The sequence below is a fragment of the Equus quagga genome, chromosome 7 (genome assembly GCF_021613505.1).
Source record: "Equus quagga isolate Etosha38 chromosome 7, UCLA_HA_Equagga_1.0, whole genome shotgun sequence".
NCBI classification, from domain to species: domain Eukaryota; kingdom Metazoa; phylum Chordata; class Mammalia; order Perissodactyla; family Equidae; genus Equus; species Equus quagga.
This window is the reverse complement of record NC_060273.1, coordinates 64,082,490-64,099,700: the sequence shown is the minus strand read 5'-3', so window position 1 is coordinate 64,099,700 and position 17,211 is coordinate 64,082,490. Positions and strand designations below refer to the sequence as shown.

General features: G+C 45.9%; 1 protein-coding gene across 4 annotated transcripts in view; it reads left to right on the top strand.

Moving 5' to 3' along the window:
- Nucleotides 1-17,211, top strand: part of CYFIP2 (cytoplasmic FMR1 interacting protein 2) — a 125,201-nt gene that overhangs the window by 39,500 nt on the left and 68,490 nt on the right. For all 4 annotated transcript variants that reach the window (XM_046666411.1, XM_046666410.1, XM_046666409.1 and 1 more), the window contains 6 exons: nucleotides 1,492-1,609; nucleotides 4,029-4,148; nucleotides 4,674-4,799; nucleotides 12,064-12,230; nucleotides 12,992-13,139; nucleotides 16,373-16,526. In XM_046666411.1, the coding sequence (XP_046522367.1) occupies nucleotides 1,492-1,609; nucleotides 4,029-4,148; nucleotides 4,674-4,799; nucleotides 12,064-12,230; nucleotides 12,992-13,139; nucleotides 16,373-16,526 (833 nt within the window). The remainder of the gene's footprint in view (nucleotides 1-1,491; nucleotides 1,610-4,028; nucleotides 4,149-4,673; nucleotides 4,800-12,063; nucleotides 12,231-12,991; nucleotides 13,140-16,372; nucleotides 16,527-17,211) is intronic.

Genomic DNA, 17,211 nt, shown 5'->3' with positions numbered 1-17,211 from the left:
GTGGAGCAGGGCAGCTTCATCGCTCTTCGGCACCCTGATCCTCCCCTCAGGTTTTGTGTCCAGCCAGTAAGTATGTCACTGAGTGGTTCCTGCAGTTCCACCTGTGAAGTGGGTTGATGGCCTCACCTTAGGTCATCTTACAAACCACTGTCCTAGGTAATCTGTGCTAAGATCTGGGGTGTCAGTGCCTCAGGGAAGTTGGGGGACATCCTGCTATAGCCTTGACCATCCCTTTGACCTTTGAGGTGTTAAGGAGGCTGCTTCTGCCTGCATCTCTTCCCAAAGCCGAGTGACTCTGGCCTTTCTGTACAGAGGGGCCGACTGTCCTTTAGTCAGGGCTGAGGGTGTTACCACCTTAAAAATACGTAAATGGAGTGTCCTTGAACTCCACCAGCTTCGAGCACCTGTGAATGACCTTCACCAAGGAAAGGTGGTTTAGTCTCTTCAAAACCTGCCTACTGCAAGAGTGGGCGGAGGTTTTCTGGGAAAAGCATGGAGTCGAGAATGCTGAACTCATCTGCTCATGTTTCCTGCATCAATTCTCAACCACCTGATGTTGGTTGGAAATGGTGATGTGGCCAGGGTCGGGGGTCAGAGGTTCCAGTGAGCATGTCCCCATCCCACACAAGTGACTCAGAGTAACACCAAAGTGTAAGTGTGAGGAAGTCCGTCACCCTCTGTGTAGCCTAATGAGGGCCAATTGGGGGCTTCTTTTGAAATATTAAATTCTTTCCAAAACGTTTATCTGCCTCGTTTGGTGCCCATGCTTTTAGTCTGTCTCCTGGGTCACCCGGCATGGGGTGGTGGAAGCAGGTGAAGGGTACTGTCTTTTTTCTCTTGGGGAAGGAGAGTGAAGGTTTTCATTCATTCATTTCCATTGGTTTTCCCAATGGTATCTTTCAAAAAAGAATTGGAGAGGAAGGAGGAAGAGGAGGAGTACAGAGAGAGAGAGTGTGAGCACACATTCCAGCAGTGCCTCTCAGAATGATCATGGCATCCCTCCACATGGAGTGCTTCCATGTTGCCAGGTCACTGTGGAAAAACAGGCACAGTCCCTTTAGGTTTTTCCTCAAAGGCCCCCTCCGAAGCCAGCTTCAACCACAGGCTGTCAGTGCTGTCAGAGTCAGTAGACAGGTTGTGGGAGGTCGCCCACCTTGATTTTTGTTTGCTTGGATTCCAGCCTTTTGTAGCCCTAGAGAGGCTGCAAGTCCCTCCTCGCTCATATAACTGGTAAGTACCGTGGACACAGGATAGCTAGAAGAGCCTGGGGTTGGGTCTCAGGGAAGGAAGAAGGGCTATTCCATTCAGCCTGCAGTCCCCACGGCATGGGATCTAGCAGGCTCTCTTGCTGTGGCTGGAACGCCTCTTGGTTCCACCCAGGGAAGCTGGCCCCACTGGCTGCGCACCAGGAGCAACTAGTGAGTAGAAAGAGCCTGTCCCGCCCAGGCACCTAAGGCCAGGACCCATCCGACCTCATGATTCTCTGCCCAGGTGGACGTGCACCCAGAGCAGCATCAGCCCCCAGTACAACATCTGCGAGCAGATGGTTCAGATCCGGGATGACCACATCCGCTTCATCTCCGAACTTGCTCGCTACAGCAACAGTGAGGTGAGCTCGCTCTGGCTGCCAGGGTGGAGCCCTGCATGGGCCCAGGGTGAGAAGTCAAGAAGGAAATGTTCACAGGGGATAATGGAGAGCAGGAGTGAGAGGATGTCCGTCAGAGGCAGGAGGGCAGAATGGCCAAGAGCACGGATTTTACAGTCAGACAGAACTGGGTTTCATTCTGGTTCTTCTGCCGACCTTCACAAGTTATTCAATATCTCTATGCATCAGTTTCCTCATCTGTAAAACGCGAGTAATAACAGTATCCTGAAAGGTTCATTGAGAGGATTAAACCCATGATTCATGGAGCATGCCTTGTGCCCAGCAGATAGCAATGGCCCAGTCGTTGTTCTATCTCTTTATGATCCAACCATCTCCACTCTGGATGGCAAGAGAAACAGCTCTCGACACTCATGCTCATGGTACCATCTAAGTATTTTAAAACTACACAGTAATAAATGATCGTTGTAATAAGCCAGAAAATAACAATTAAGAACAAAAGAAGGCCATAAAAATCTGCTGTAATCCCACTAATTGCATTTTTACTAGCATTGAAATTTTCTTTTTCTGAGTACAGAGACATGATCAACGTGCAAACCTCAGAAAAAATACAGATATGCAAAAGGTGGGAAAATCAGTCACGTAAAATCCTACCACCCGGAACCAACTATGATTAATACTTGGGTTTATATAGCCTTCTGGATCTGTTCCCACATAAACCCTTCCAATAACTATACATGTTGATTTAACAAACACAGGTCCCCTGATTTGAATGCCTTCATCCCCTGGCAGTCCTGGGTGACTCACTATCCCATGTGTGCTCACTGGTTCCACCATGTGGCTGGTGGCCAGAGTGGTCCGGTTTTCCAAATCCTAACTCAGAAAAGATCTTTGATCAATGGGCAACATGTTTGAAATGAAGACAGTCAGACAAATGCAGGTGGTGTGCTTGTTGGACCAGTGACCCACATTCTTGGGAGGGCTCCTGGTGGACATGGACCAGGATCAAGCCCAGACCTTTGGCTTTCATAACCATATGTGCCAATCAATTGAGCTAAAGCTATGGGAATAATTTAAATGCAGGGGCCTCCTTCATTCCTTGTCAAGTTTTGGTGTGGTCTAAGAATGAATCTGGCTCAAAGTTATTTTTTAAATTATACACTTTATACATGTGTGTATACAGACGATTCTTGTTATTTGCTGCAATTGTGTTCTATAAGTGGGCATAAACTCTGAATTAGCAAATACTGAACCATTCTCCCTAGAGGAAATGCAGGATTAGGTTCTTGTGAGCCTCTGGTTACAACATTTTCATCAACCAGTCAATACATAACCTTGTTTCATGTGCTTTTCTGTTTAAAGACACCTTATGTAATACATATTGTTGATTCATTAACATTGACTCACAGCCAATGGCACTATAACTCATGTCTGACAAAGCTGATCTAAAACCGATTTTCTCCATAAGGCACTTCATAACCCTCTTACTGTTAGGAATGCCAGGCCAAACTTCAGCACTGCACTGGGGCCATTTTAAATAGTGAAATCATCAGTAAAAAGTACAAAATGTGGAAAATGTGGCACTAAATAGACCACAAAAAGGACACTTGTTTACAGTTCAGAGCTGAAACAAGAAATCAGCATTGCCTTGTTCAACCTCAGCTGGGAACGTGACCCAGATTTTTTGCAGCTCTGTGCACGTCTGCACGTGACCGAGAAAGTGCTGTGAGTGGTGATGTTGAGGGTATGAATAAATTTTAGTGGAGTAGGCAGATTCACAAATACGGAATCCACAAATAGTGAGGACTGGCTCTCTATGTATGTGTGTGTACATACACACATATATACATGTGTGTTCGTGCATATGCACATGCATACATACGTATTATATTTCACTGTGGAATATTACACATTGAAATAGATGTTTGTCTTCACCAGTGCTTTTCAATCAGTGAGTCATGTCTAATTAGTGAGTTGTGAAATCAGTTTAGTGGTTTGTGATTAGCATTGTTGTACGAAGTAAAATAGAAAATCAGAGGAAATCCCATGTATTAAGAGTAAAATTGCTTCTGGAAAAATGTTTCATGTCTATATTTAATATCTCTGGGTAGGTACATGTTCCTGGGTCAGTGTATAAAATTTACTTCCTACTATAAATTGCAGTCGGAAAATATGGAGAGCTGCTGCTCTGCGATATCCTGGGGTGGCTGTGAGTGGGGCTCTGGCATCACGCCACCTCACTTTGCACCCTCAACCATTGACAAGCCACGTGGCCTTCAGGAAGGCACCCGTCTGAGCCTCAGTTCACCTGTCAAGGGGGTGTAGCAATAGCACCTGCCTCGTAGTGCTCTTGGGAGAATCAGTGGAATAATGGATGAAAGTGCCAGGCACATAGACAGTGAGGGTGACAGCCGATGTTCCCCAGGTGGTGACAGGCTCCGGGCTGGACAGCCAGAAGTCGGACGAGGAGTACCGCGAGCTCTTCGACCTGGCCCTGCGGGGCCTGCAGCTTTTATCCAAGTGGAGCGCCCACGTCATGGAGGTGGTAGGTGTCCCGGACTGAGGGCCTCCCACCCCCTCCCGCCCCGGACTCACCTCTGTTCACTTGGAAACTGTCTGCCTCTGCCTCTCCCAGGACTTTTTTTTAACAGCTGTATTAAGATATGATTCACATACCATACTATTCATCCATTTAAAATGTCGATTTGTTGGTTTTTGGTATATCCACAGAGGTGTGCAAGCATAGTCAAATTTAGAACATTTTCATCACCTCTAAGAGAAACCCCGTATGATCCTCTCCCACTCCCTATCCCCCTAGCCCTAAGCAATTTACTTCCTGTCCCTATAGGTTTCCCTATTTGGATGTTTCCTGTAAGTAAATCATGGAATATATGATCTTTCGTGTCTGGTTTCTTTCACTTCGCATGTGTTCAAGGTCCATCTGTGTTGTAGTACCAATCAGGGCTTCATTCCCTGTTATGGCTGAATAATATTCCACTCATGAGCACACCACATTTTGTGCATCTGTTCATCTGCTGATGGGCATTTGGGTTGTTTCCACTCTCCCCAGTACTCCTGGAAGCTGGTTCACCCCACCGACAAGTTCTGCAACAAGGACTGCCCTGGCACGGCGGAGGAGTACGAGCGAGCCACGCGCTACAACTACACCAGCGAGGAGAAGTTTGCCTTCGTCGAGGTGGGTGCTGACTCCCTGGGTCTCCTCCGCCCCCAGAGGCGGCTGCTCACTGTCGGTTGTGGTGGTTCCAGGAGTGGTTGAGCCAGACGGCAGCCTTGGTCCTCGCGTGCGTGGACTGCCCTGTCCACCGTCCTCCCGCCGAATTCGTCTCTGTCAAAAGTTACTAGTCAGAAATGATTAGAAACTCATTCTGTTCTTAAAAATCCGAGGGAAAGGGGTCATTCCGTTAGAAAAATGAGCAAAAGGAAACCGACTGAAGAAGCAGAGAAAAACAAAAGGCTAAAGAGATAAGAAAAGTGTGCAAAGTGCTGAGTGCTCAAAGAACTACGGATAAAACCTAAAAGGAGAGGTGGTGTTTACCAGGCAGGATGGTAAAGATTTAGAAGGTCGGTGGTGCTTTTGGCTGGTTGAAGTGTGGGAAATAGCCCTTCTCAGATACTTTGGGTGGCCAGTCTGCATTTTACAGGCTTTCTGTGAGGGCAATCTGATCATATGTATTCTATTTTTTTTATCGTGCATTCCCTTTGACTCAGAAGTTCTTCTGGTAATATATCCTAGGAAAATAAGCCAACTGTACCGAGATGTATGTACAGGGATATTTATCACAGTGTTGTTTATATGTTTTCACCAAAATGTGTGAAACAACTGACATGTTCTTTAATATGGCACCAGGTAAAATAAATCCCAGTACAGCTATGTCATTCATTGATGCTCTGCAGCCTCTGAAATGGATGTAGCTACATGGAAAGACATGCACAGTATATTGTTAAGTTAAAAAAAACAGGTTAAAGAAGAGCATGTAGGGGGCTGGCCCCGTGGCCGAGTGGTTAAATTTCTGCGCACTCTGCTTCCATGGCCCAGGTTCAGAGGTTTAGATCCTGGGTGCAGACCTGCTCCACTCATCAGCCATGCTGTGGAGGCATCCCACATACAAAATAGAGAGAAATTGGCACGAATGTTATCTCAGCTAATCTTCCTCAAAAAAAAAAAGAGGAAGATTGGCAACAGATGTTAGGGCGAATCTTCCTCACCAAAAAATAAAATGAAATAAAAAAATAAAGAACAGCATGTAAAGTGATCCCGTTTACACTGAAATTAATATACTTTTACATATTTGCTCAAATCTGAAGAACTTAAGTATTTATTTTCATTTTTACCAACCCATTAACAGGAGTAATTTCTAGAGAGAAGACTCTTAACTTCCTGCTTTATAACCTTCTCATTTGTTTTTTTGTTTGTTCAATTTCAAAAAGATATTTCTATTTGGGGGAAAAAATTCCTTCACACTAGGTTGTGAGTGACAGCTACCTCTTTCATGACCATCTGAAGCCTAGAAGTCAGAGACCTGCATCCTACCCTGGGCCCTAAAGTCACCTCATCTCTCTCAGCCTCAGCTTCCTTCTCTGTAAAATGGAGCTGATAATCTCTACCCACTTTCATCCCAGAGTTATTGTTGAGAATCAAGCAATAATTGTCAGAGATAATGATGCAGATGAGCTGTGAAAGCTGTGAAGGGTCAGACACATGTAATGGGTTAGAGATGTTCTTTAGCAGATCTCCAAGCTGCACTTTAAAGGACTGAGGCTCAGGGGTGTAATTCAGGCAGGAGACAATTTGTAATCATACTTGGCATCGCACTGCGTGGTCCAGTGACCTGGCATTTCCATTGCTGATAGTCATCCAGGAAGACAGTATCCCCATCGTCATCACTAGGAGAGAAAATCCTTCCCAAACCTATTTAAAGTGACACTTACAGTCAGAGGGGACATGCAACTTGGTCAAAGTGTGTACGCTGTTCTTTCCTTAATAAAAGGGATACATATGCACAGGAAGTAATTTAGAAAAGACTCCTCCCAACCCCCTGCTACCCTCACCTTCCCACAGCCTCATAAAATCATCTGAAGACAACCACCAGTAACATTTTGCTGCATTTTATTCTAGTCCTTACTTTACTGTACTTTGAGAGGTTTTATAATTTTTATTTTGTTAGTAAAATATGCAAAAAAATTTAAGAAAAGTAGTTCTACGTGGCATTTAACAACAATAAAGCAAGGCAAGAGTAATAACCTGTGCCACCACACTCCTCCCTGAATCCCAAAATAAGAAACGTCTTTCACCTCATTAAGCTATTTCTTCTGGTTTTTATCTCACTATTTCTAAGTGACAGGCTTAGGAGGCCGTTTCTTGGTTTTTCTATTTATGGCATTTTCTGTTGATTTCCTACTGTGGGAGATAACAATTCAGCTCTCTCATCTCCACCTCCCAGCACACCCTGTTCCCATTTCCCATCTTCCCAAAGTGGGAATTTAGTTTATTGGTTTAATTAATTTTTGCTTAAATTAATAACTACTCTATATTATTATAATCAAGAAACTGTGGTTCATCACTGAGTCACATGGTCTAATGTCAGCGCATTTCTCATACAACTTTGGTTTTTCTTAGAATTTACAATGCCTTATTTTTTGTTTATTTAGTTTTCTATGAACCTATCAAAAAGGAAACCTCAAACATAGCAACAAAATGTGAAGTTTCTTACAAAATAGTCAATCACAATCATTATTTTATGAATCCTATTATTTTTTCTTGAAGCCCTTGCTGCTGAAGCCCATTTTTCTTCTTTCCAATCCCAGCTGGTTTGTCTCTAGACCTGCTGCCGGGCCACAGCTCTGAGATGTGTCCTCATCCTTGTCCTGGGGATTCCCTTTCTCTCTCTGTCGATCCCAGGGCTGCCTCTTTCTTTATGTTGGTGGAGGAAATCCTCCAAGAGCTGTCTCAGGAAGGAATTATGGGAGAGAAAGTTTTTGAGATCTTGAATGTCTGAAAATGTTTCACTTCTACCCTCACTTATAGTTTGACTAGGTATAGAATTCTAAATTATAAAGTGTTTTTTCAGAATTTTGAAGATTTTCTTCCATTGTCTTCTAGTTTTCAGTGTTGTTGAAAAGCTAGATTCTGTTCTAATCCCTGATTCCCTGTTATTTTTTCCTCTATAGAATTTTTTTAATAATAGCATTATTGAGATATAATTCACAGACCATAAAATCCACCCTTTTGGGGCCGGCCCCATGGCCAAGTCGTAAAGTTCGCCCACTCTGCTTCGGCGGCCCAGGGTTTCGCTGGTTTGGCTCCTGGGCACGGACATGGCACTGCTCATCAGGCCGCGGTGAGGTGGCATCCCACATGCCACAGCTAGAAGGACCCACAACTAAAATATACAACTATGTTCTGGGGGAATTTGAGGAGAAAAAAGCAGGGAAAAAAAAAAGAAGATTGGCAACAGTTGTTACCTCAAGTGCCAATCTTTAAAAAAAAAATCCACCCTTTTGAGTATACAATTTGGTCATTTTTAATATATTCAGAGTTGTAAAACCATTACCACTGTCTAGTTTTATGACATTTTTATCACCCCCAAAAGAAACCCATACCTCCCTTTCCCCATCCCTCCGGCCTCTGGCAACCACTAGGCTACTTTCTGTCACCATAGATTTGCATATTCTGGAGATTTCATATAAATGGAATGGTATAATATGTGATCCTTTGTGACTGACTTCTTTCACTTGGCATGATGTTTTCAGAGTTCATCCATGTTGTAGCATATTTATCAGTACTCCATTCCTTTATGGTGGAATCTTCCTCCATTGTATGGCTGTATCACATTTGTTTGTATATTCATAAACTGATGAACATTTGGGTTCTTTCAGCTTTTTTGGCTGTTATGAATAATGCTGATATGTACACTCATGTACAAGTTTTTGTGTAGAAATATGTGTTCAATTCTCTTGGTTATATACCTAGGAGTGGAATTTCTGGGTCATGCAGTAACTGTATGTTTAAAAATTTGAGGACCTGCCGATTTTTTCCCGAAGCAGCTGCACCATTTTACAGTTCCACCCGCAGTGTGTGAGGGTTGTGATTTCTTCACCCTCACCATCATTTGTTATTGTCTTTTTAACTTTCGCCATCTTGGTGGATGTGAAGCGGTTTCTCCTTGTGGTTTTGATTTGTGTGTTCCTAGTAGCTAATGATATTGAGCATCTTTTTATGTACTTATTGGCCATCTGCATATCTTCTTTGGAGAAACATCTATTCAAATTCCTTGCCCATTTTTTCACTTGGGTTGTTTGTCTGTATATCTGTCTGTGTGCCAGTACCACACCATTTTGATTACTGTAGCTTTGTAGTAAGTTTTGAAATCGGGAAATGTGAGTCCTCCAACTTTATTCTTTTTCCTCTCTAGAATTTTATCATCTCATCTCTTTATCCTTGTGTTTCTGAAGTTTCACTGTGAGACATTATGATGAGGGCCTTTTGCGTCATTGTTTTAGATACTAAATAGGCCATTTCAATGTGGAATACGTGTTCTTTAGGTCTGGGAAATTTCCTTGTATTTTAATTTTGATAATTTCCTCCTCTCTATTTTTCTCTTGTGTCTTTCTGGGTTTTCTGTTTGTCAGATGTTGGGCACCCAGGCTTTAGTGTCTAATTTTCTTATCTTTCCTCTCTTATCGTACGTCACTTATTTTTGTTCTGCTTTGTGAGATATTCTGTTAAATTCAACTTTAACTCTATAGTATTTATTTTGCCTATCATATTTTTAATGTCTAAAAGCTCCATCTTGTTCTCTGAATGTTCCTTTTTTATAGCACCCTGCTCTTGTATCATGAATGTGATATCTCCATGAGGATATTATAGTTTTTTGGAATCAGGTTTATTGAGGTATAATTTATCTTCAATAAACTGCATCTGTTTAAAGTGTATGGTTCAAAGAGTTTTGATAGTTGTATACTCTCCTGTGAAACCATAAACACCATATATGACATTTCCGTTTTCCTAAAGACTTTTTGTGCCATTTGCAGTCTATCCTTCCCTCCATCCTTTGCCCCAGACAATCACTGTTTTTGTCATCCTAGATTTGTTTGCATTTTCTAGAATTTTATATGAGATGAGTCATACAGTATGTATTTTTTGTGTTTGGCTTCTTTTACTCAGCATAATTTGAGTGTCATCCACCTTGTTTTGAACGTCAATAGTTTGTTCCTTTTTATTGCTGAGTATAACTCCATCATGTGGATATAGTACAATTAGTTAATCCACTCAATTGTTGATGGACATTGGGCCATTTCCAGTTTTTGGCCAATATGAATAAAGTTACTTTAAATATTTGAGTATAAGTCTCGGTGTGCACATAGGTTTTTATTTCTCTTGGAATGGTCATATAGTAGGTGTATGTTTAACTTATTGAGAAACTGCCAAACAGTTTTTCAAAGTGGGTGTACCATTTTATATTCCCACCAATTATATTTAAGAGTTCTGCTGCTGCATACCCTCACAGTCCTTGATATTGTCAATCTTATTAGTTTTAACCATTCTAATGGGTGTTTAGTGAAATCTCATTGAGATTTCAATTTGCATTCCCTGAAGACTAATGATATTGAGCATCTTTTCGTGTGCTTATTGGCCACTCATATATCTTCCTTTGTGAAGTGTTTGTTGAAATCTTTTGCCCACTCTTTAAATTGGGTTTCTGTCTTCTTATTGAATTGTGAAAATTCTTTATATATTCTAGATACAAGTCCTTAGTCATGTGTATGTTCCAAATATTTTTTCTAATTGGTGACCTTGCCTTTTCATTTTCTTAGGGATGCCTTTTAAAGAGCAATTGTTTTTAATTTTGATAAAGTCCAACTTATGTTATTTTATGGTTTGTAGTTTTTGTGTTCTAGCTAAGAACCTGCTTAGTCCAAATTTGCGAAGGTTTTCCGTTAGGTCTAACAGATCTGTACACTCTTCTGTGTTTGGATTTATTCTGAAACATCTTTATTAATTAGTCCTTCCTTTGTCCCAATATTTCCTTTTTACATCACTAGCCAGGAGCCCAGATTCTTTTATGGCCTAAAGTTCTTTTAAAGCGTCTTTGCTGTAACTTCTCTACAATAAAGGTTTTCTTCAGCAAAACTGTTACACTGTTGGTTCCAGTGAAAATCCTCACCTCCTGAACTCTGTTCTCACCATTTCCCCTACCTCAGATGTTCTTTTTCTTCCTTTAAGGTTTAGAGGAAGAAAAAGGCTTAGCATCAAAGCTCATTCATTCATTCCTTTTCAACAAAATTTTCTTGACGGCCCACCATGGGCCCAGGCCCTGGGGATGGGGCGTGCACAGCACAGCCAGGCCAGGACGTGCACAGTGTGACCAGGGCATGCACAGTGTGGCCGGGACGTGCACAGCACAGCCAGGCCTTGCCCCTGCAATACTTACAGTCTGGTGCAGAAAGAGGAAGTGAAACATGTCACGATGGGTATGATAAGTAAGGCAGTTGTCAGGAGGCTGATTTGGCACATTTTCCTCTCTGAATTCCGAACCAATCTAGAAGTTAGCACTTGAGGCTGATGAGGGGTCAAAGGATCAAGTTTGTTGCTGGTAAAGCTAGACAGGAGAATGTGGCTTGCACCCAAGGCCACACCAGACTTTCTATTCCTCCCTTATCCCATTAGACTTTCCCACTGGGAAACAGGCAAAACAGCTGCATAAATATGTGCCTCCCTTCCTCGGTTGGGGAGGGGCTGATTACTGCAAGAGCAGGCTGGAACCCAGAGGAGAGGGCACACACCCTGCAGGCAGGCAGATCCCAAGAGAGAGCGCCAAGGTCGGGCTGTACTCATCACAGACCCCCGTCTCCCCACCTCTGCAGACGGATAAGTGAGTTAAGGGGCCAGGGAGGAGGCAAAGAGAAGGACGGAGGCTTCCCCACAAGACTTCTACAGAAATCCTACTTTATGGACTCAAGTAGCAACTGGCCAAATTATTTTGAAAGCAAAGATTGTAAAAATTCTTTCAAAAATGTTATGGTAAAAAAAAGCTGCATTTGATATGGTCTCTGGGTGCGTGGTAGGTGGAGAGCCCTCCAGAAGTCAGAGTGATACTCAAAACATGGTCCATGGACTGGCTGCCACTTGCCACAGTCAGCAACAAGATAGGGTGCTGGTGCCGGGATGAAAATCAGCCGCGTCCTGAGGCACTCTGTTCAGTTCAGCTGACATCGTTGCTTTGGAGGAGGGCTTTCTTGATGAAGGAAGCAGTGCATTGATTTCCATTTGGCACATGTTTCTTGCCTGAACTTAGCCATGAACCAGCCCTTTGGGTAGCGCTGGCTGGCCTCATGCTTCTGGACGTCCCACCCAGAACCCTCCCTGCAGCGTGGTGAAGGGTACTAGACAGACAGCTGTGCTGAGGCTGTAGGTCTGACCTTGATCTGTGCCTGGCCAGGTGATCGCCATGATCAAAGGCCTGCAGGTGCTCATGGGCAGGATGGAGAGTGTCTTCAACCAGGCCATCAGGAACACCATCTACGCGGCTCTGCAGGATTTTGCCCAGGTGACCCTGCGCGAGCCCCTGAGGCAGGCAGTGCGGAAGAAGAAGAATGTCCTCATCAGGTGGGTCTTGGATGGCCTTTATCAGGGGTGCGTCAAAAATCAGGGTGCTAGGTAAAGGCCACAGAGGAAGTCCCTGGCACAGCCAGCTTTCCTGGAAGCCTCTGAACACACACAGACCCTTCCAGCAACTTCCAGCAAGTTCTAGGAGACCTTTTCAGGAGATGGGACATTTGGGATGAATTAAGCTTCAGTCTCTGGGTTTGAAGCCCCTATCCATCATCCATCAGCTATGTGAACTTAGTCAAGTTACCCTCTCTGAAGCTCAGTTCCCCTCATTTGTAAAATGTGGATGAGAATGGTAGCTACTTCATAAGCTGTTGGGATGATGAAATGGGATAATCTCTGTGTAGACCCAAGCACACAGCAGCATGGAGTAAGTATGTAACAAATATGAGCTGTTAATAAAACTTGAAATATACAGAGATCTGATTTGACTAATGAGACTCTCCTATAACCAAGAAGAAAACTAGCCAGCCTGCCTCGCTCAAGTTTCCTCCCACTTCGCGGGCTCAGAGCTGTGTTCTCAGGCAGCCACTGGGTGTCAGAATTACCCAGGGCACTTGTGAAAGGCAGGTGTCTGGACCGCACCTTAAATCTGTTAAACCAGCGTCTCTGGGGTGGGGCCCAGGAAGGAGCATGTTTCCCAAGCACCCCAGGAATTCTAAGGCACATGGTCCTGGGACCCATGGCCTCTAGAAACAGGCTGGGAATGCTTCCTTCCTATGGTGAAACCTGGCCTGTCTCCGTTCCTCCTTCTCCAGTGTCCTGCAGGCAATTCGGAAAACCATCTGTGACTGGGAGGGGGGCCGAGAGCCCCCCAATGACCCGTGCTTGAGAGGGGAGAAGGATCCCAAAGGTGGCTTTGACATCAAGGTGCCCCGGCGTGCTGTGGGGCCCTCCAGCACACAGGTAAGTGGCTCCAGGCACAGGCCGGCTCAGTTGACTCAGCGGCCGGCCAGGCCATGGTAGGTCATCCTGGCTGGGCCGTGGGGCCGTAGGGCTGGGGGTCCTCAGGCAGGAGGGGCAGGGTCAAGCAGCTGCTCTAGTCTTATTCTGCCATCTTATTTTTGTATTGGGGGGTGGACTGCTGGCTTAAGATTCAGGAGACCTGGATTCTAGTCCTAGATACCTGTGTGACCTTGGGCATGTTACACAGTCTCTTTGTGCCTCAGTTATCTAATCTGGCAAATGGGGGTAATATTAGGACTGGCTATCTCCTAGCCTGGCAAATTACAGGTTCCAAAGCGTAGGAAAAGTTTAAAGTGGAATCTATATGCATCTATCGTGTCCCTCTTTAATGAACCTTGGCCCCTTCCCCTGCAGTGATATCCTAGCTTGGGAATTCACAAGTCTTGCCTCTGACCTGCTGTGTGATCTTGGGCAAGTGCCTTGACCTCTCTGAGCTCTCATTATCTCTTCTCCATAAAATGAAAACTTTGGATGAGATCATGTTACTGACAAAACACCCCTTTTATTATTCTGTATAGCCCCCCAAAAGCACAAGGTTCAAAAGCCCTTGATCCCTTAGAGAAAGTGGAGAATCACAGATATTCAGAGTTGCCAACTGGAGCTTCTGAACAGCAAGAGGTTGCCTGTGGCTTATCCAAAGCAGTGATAAAATTACAGGAAAACAAAGTACAGAATCTGGGCATCTTAGTTAGACCATTGCCACCTGCTTAAGGATAAATACCTTCTGGTAGGCTTTTTGAGGTATTGGGGAAAAGTGTATCCACCTATTGCAGCTTTTAAAGGTCTTGCAGGCCTCAGAAGCTCCAGGCTGGGAGCTGTCTCTTCCAATGACCTCTAAGCCTTTCTCAGCTCTGAAATCCTGAGTCCATGAGTCTCTGAGATGAGCCATCTGAGGCCCACCCCCACCCCCCTCCCTGTGTGTGTGTCTGTGTCTGGGCAGGGGGTGGGCAGGAGGGACAGGGGCGAGATGGGGTCTCAGCAGCCTCATTGTAACTTCTCTTGGCTTCACAGCCCGAGGGCCAGTTGCACTAATCTGGCCTGCTGGTTGTGGGACATCCCCAGGAAGCTTCTACAAACGGTTCTGAAGACCTTCCCCGGGGGGGTGAGCAGGGCTTTCCGGTGTTTCTGTAAGTGCTGAGACCTGAGAGAGGAAGAGACAGACAAGGCAAAGAGAAGCTGGAAAGAAGGAGGATAGGGAGGGGGACGCACAGGAAGAGAGAATGACAGAGAGAGAGGAGAGGAGAGGAAGGAGCGTTTACGCAAATGAGAGGGGAGCGTGACCCCCCGCTTAATCCCGGCCCCCATCACCACCGCGTGGTGTCAGTTGACACAGACCTGCCTTGAATAGACTCCTAGACGGTCAGAGCTGGAAGAGCCCTTAGAAACAAACTAGTCCCAGTCCCTCCCCCTATTTTACAGATGGGGAAACTGAGGTCCAGAGAGGGGAAGTGACTTGGCCAAGCCACAAGGTGAGTCACAGGTGGAGGTGAGACGAGAACCAGGTCTCCTGACTCCCCCCTAGGCTCTGTGAGAGCCTTCGGCACACAGTAGACATGGGCATCTAGCACAGCCGGCATGTTGACTGTTCTGGTGAATTAAATGCTCTGTTCCACAAAAGTAGGTGAGAAAAGAGCTCCCCCATTATGGACGAAACACATTTTCAAATAGGTAGAATTTGATACAAATCAGTCAACACCCACACGGCTTGGACTTGAAGAATCCTTTCTTTGAGGAATCCAAAGGCCATCACTAGAACAGTGCTTCTCGATTCTTAGGGACAACCAGCCACGCCCATCCATGGGGTTGCAGAGGGTGGCCTGTCGAATAAACCAGCAGCCACAGTAGGTCTTTTACCTTGAATGGAAGTGCGGTGGGAGGGGCGAGGCGCCAGTGCTTCCTGTGGCCGCACTGCCCAGCCCGGTGCCAGGTGCGTGGTGGGTAAGGTCCTAGAGGAGATCCGAGGCAGCGAGGATGGACGTGGTGGCAGAGGGAGGTTGGAGCATCTCAGAGGTGGTCGGCAAGTGGCCCCTAGCAGTCGCCGCGGCTTTCCCACCGTATACAATACCTCTCGCTTTTCTCTCTCTCTCTCTCTCTCTCCTCTCTCTCCCTCTTCCCTGTCTCTCCTGCCCTCCCATTCCCTCCTCCTCTCTCCTATCTATGTCTTAGGCCTGCCAGTGGTCCCCGCGGGCTTTGTTTCACCCCACTGGTGGCACACAGGGCCGAAGAGGCTGCCGATCCCTGGTATAACACCGCCTGGCTGGGTTGGTTTGGGTGCACTTCTCCAGGAGGCAGCAGGAATGGACTAGCCTGGCTCCTCAAGGCCCCTTCCAGCCCTAAGATTCAAAGACAAATGATGTGGAAAGATCTAGATTAGCACTTGCGCCCTTTGCACTTAAGGCCCTCTGTAAGCAGGAGTTAATTGTCTAGTAGGCCTCCTGTGTAAGTACCAATCTCACCCGCTTTCCACCCAGGATTTCAGCAGGCTGTGCCGTGCAGCTGGCGCCACCAGAGGGCGCCATCCCTCAGTAATGGATTCGAAATGCTGAGGGTCAGAAACTTGAGGTGGTTGGGGGGGCTCGTTCTGATCATACCCCATTTCACAGTTCCTCAGAATATTAGAGCTGAAAGGGACTTGTTTGAGAAAGCATCTGGTACAATCCTCTCATGTTAGCAGATAAGAAAACTGAGGCCCAGAGTGGGACTTTGTTGCCCAAGGTCACACAGCAAGTCAGCAGCAGTGCCTGACCTTGAAACCCCAGTGTTTTGACTCTCAGTCCAGTGCTCCACTCATGGAGCCACTGTGGCTGTCCAGTAAGATGTGGAGTGACTCCAGAGTGACGTGGAATGAGGTTTTTCTCTGATTCCCACGCCGTTGGCCGAGCAGCGCAGGCAGGAACCTGGGCCTTGAACTAGCTGATATTACCAGGTCCACCTACCCAAGGATGCTCCTGGGCCTGGGGAGAATTTCCTTCCTGGGCTGGCCAGTCTTCCTCTTGAAGGTTTACATGTTCCAAAGTCACTTCTCCAACCCTAAACTGATGCTTCTTTAAGACAATGTTTTTTAAGAGCAGATATTTGCAGAAAAAAAGAAAACTATAAATACAACACAAAGCAGCCCCTCCCCAGGACGGAGGTCCAGCCCCTGACCTTCCCATCTTACTTTCTCTTTCAAGCTGTACATGGTGCGGACCATGCTTGAGTCGCTCATCGCGGACAAAAGTGGCTCCAAGAAGACCCTGAGGAGCAGCCTGGACGGACCCATCGTCCTCGCCATAGAGGACTTCCACAAGCAGTCGTTCTTCTTCACGCACCTGCTCAACATCAGTGGTGAGCCGCCGTGTCTGGGCAGTGGGGAGAGCACGGGGGTCCCAGGGCCCAGAGCGACTAGGGCTGGCAGGCCAGAAGTTGCAAAGAGATGTGATCATGGACCCAAAGGGCCACATTTTGCCACCAGGGAAAAAGTACACACTTTCCAGTGGACTCTGGGAGCTCGGAAAGGCCAGGCTCAGTCCAGCTGTTCTTACTTAGCAGGGGATATCTGTCTGGTAATTTGTCATGAGGTCCTTAGTAGAGCGAGATGAAAACCAGTAATACACGTGCAGACACAACCAGCACTGGGTCAGTCTTTGCTTCTAAGCAGCAGCTCTGAGCCAATCCGTGCTTGTTACTCCTAGCAAAGGAGGCTCCCAGGCTGTACCCTGACCCTGTGTCCTCCACTCCTCCTCTCCGCTGAGAGGATGCATGCCAAGGTGGGGCAGGGCAGGCTGGAGGGAGAGCAGCATCCAGGGAGTGGTATTGAAAAGAGGATCTCAGACAGTCCCAATGTCTCCGTGGAGCACAGCCTTAGAAGGGCCTCCGAGACCTCTGAGCAGTAAGGGATCCAGAATTCCACATACAAGGGGTCAAGGAGCTGCAGTCCAGTTAAAAGCTGGCACCCGGGGACCTGTCTTGACACTACGTTTGTATAAAGCACACTTTTACTCTTAGATTGTGTGTTTTCAGGATGGCTTTG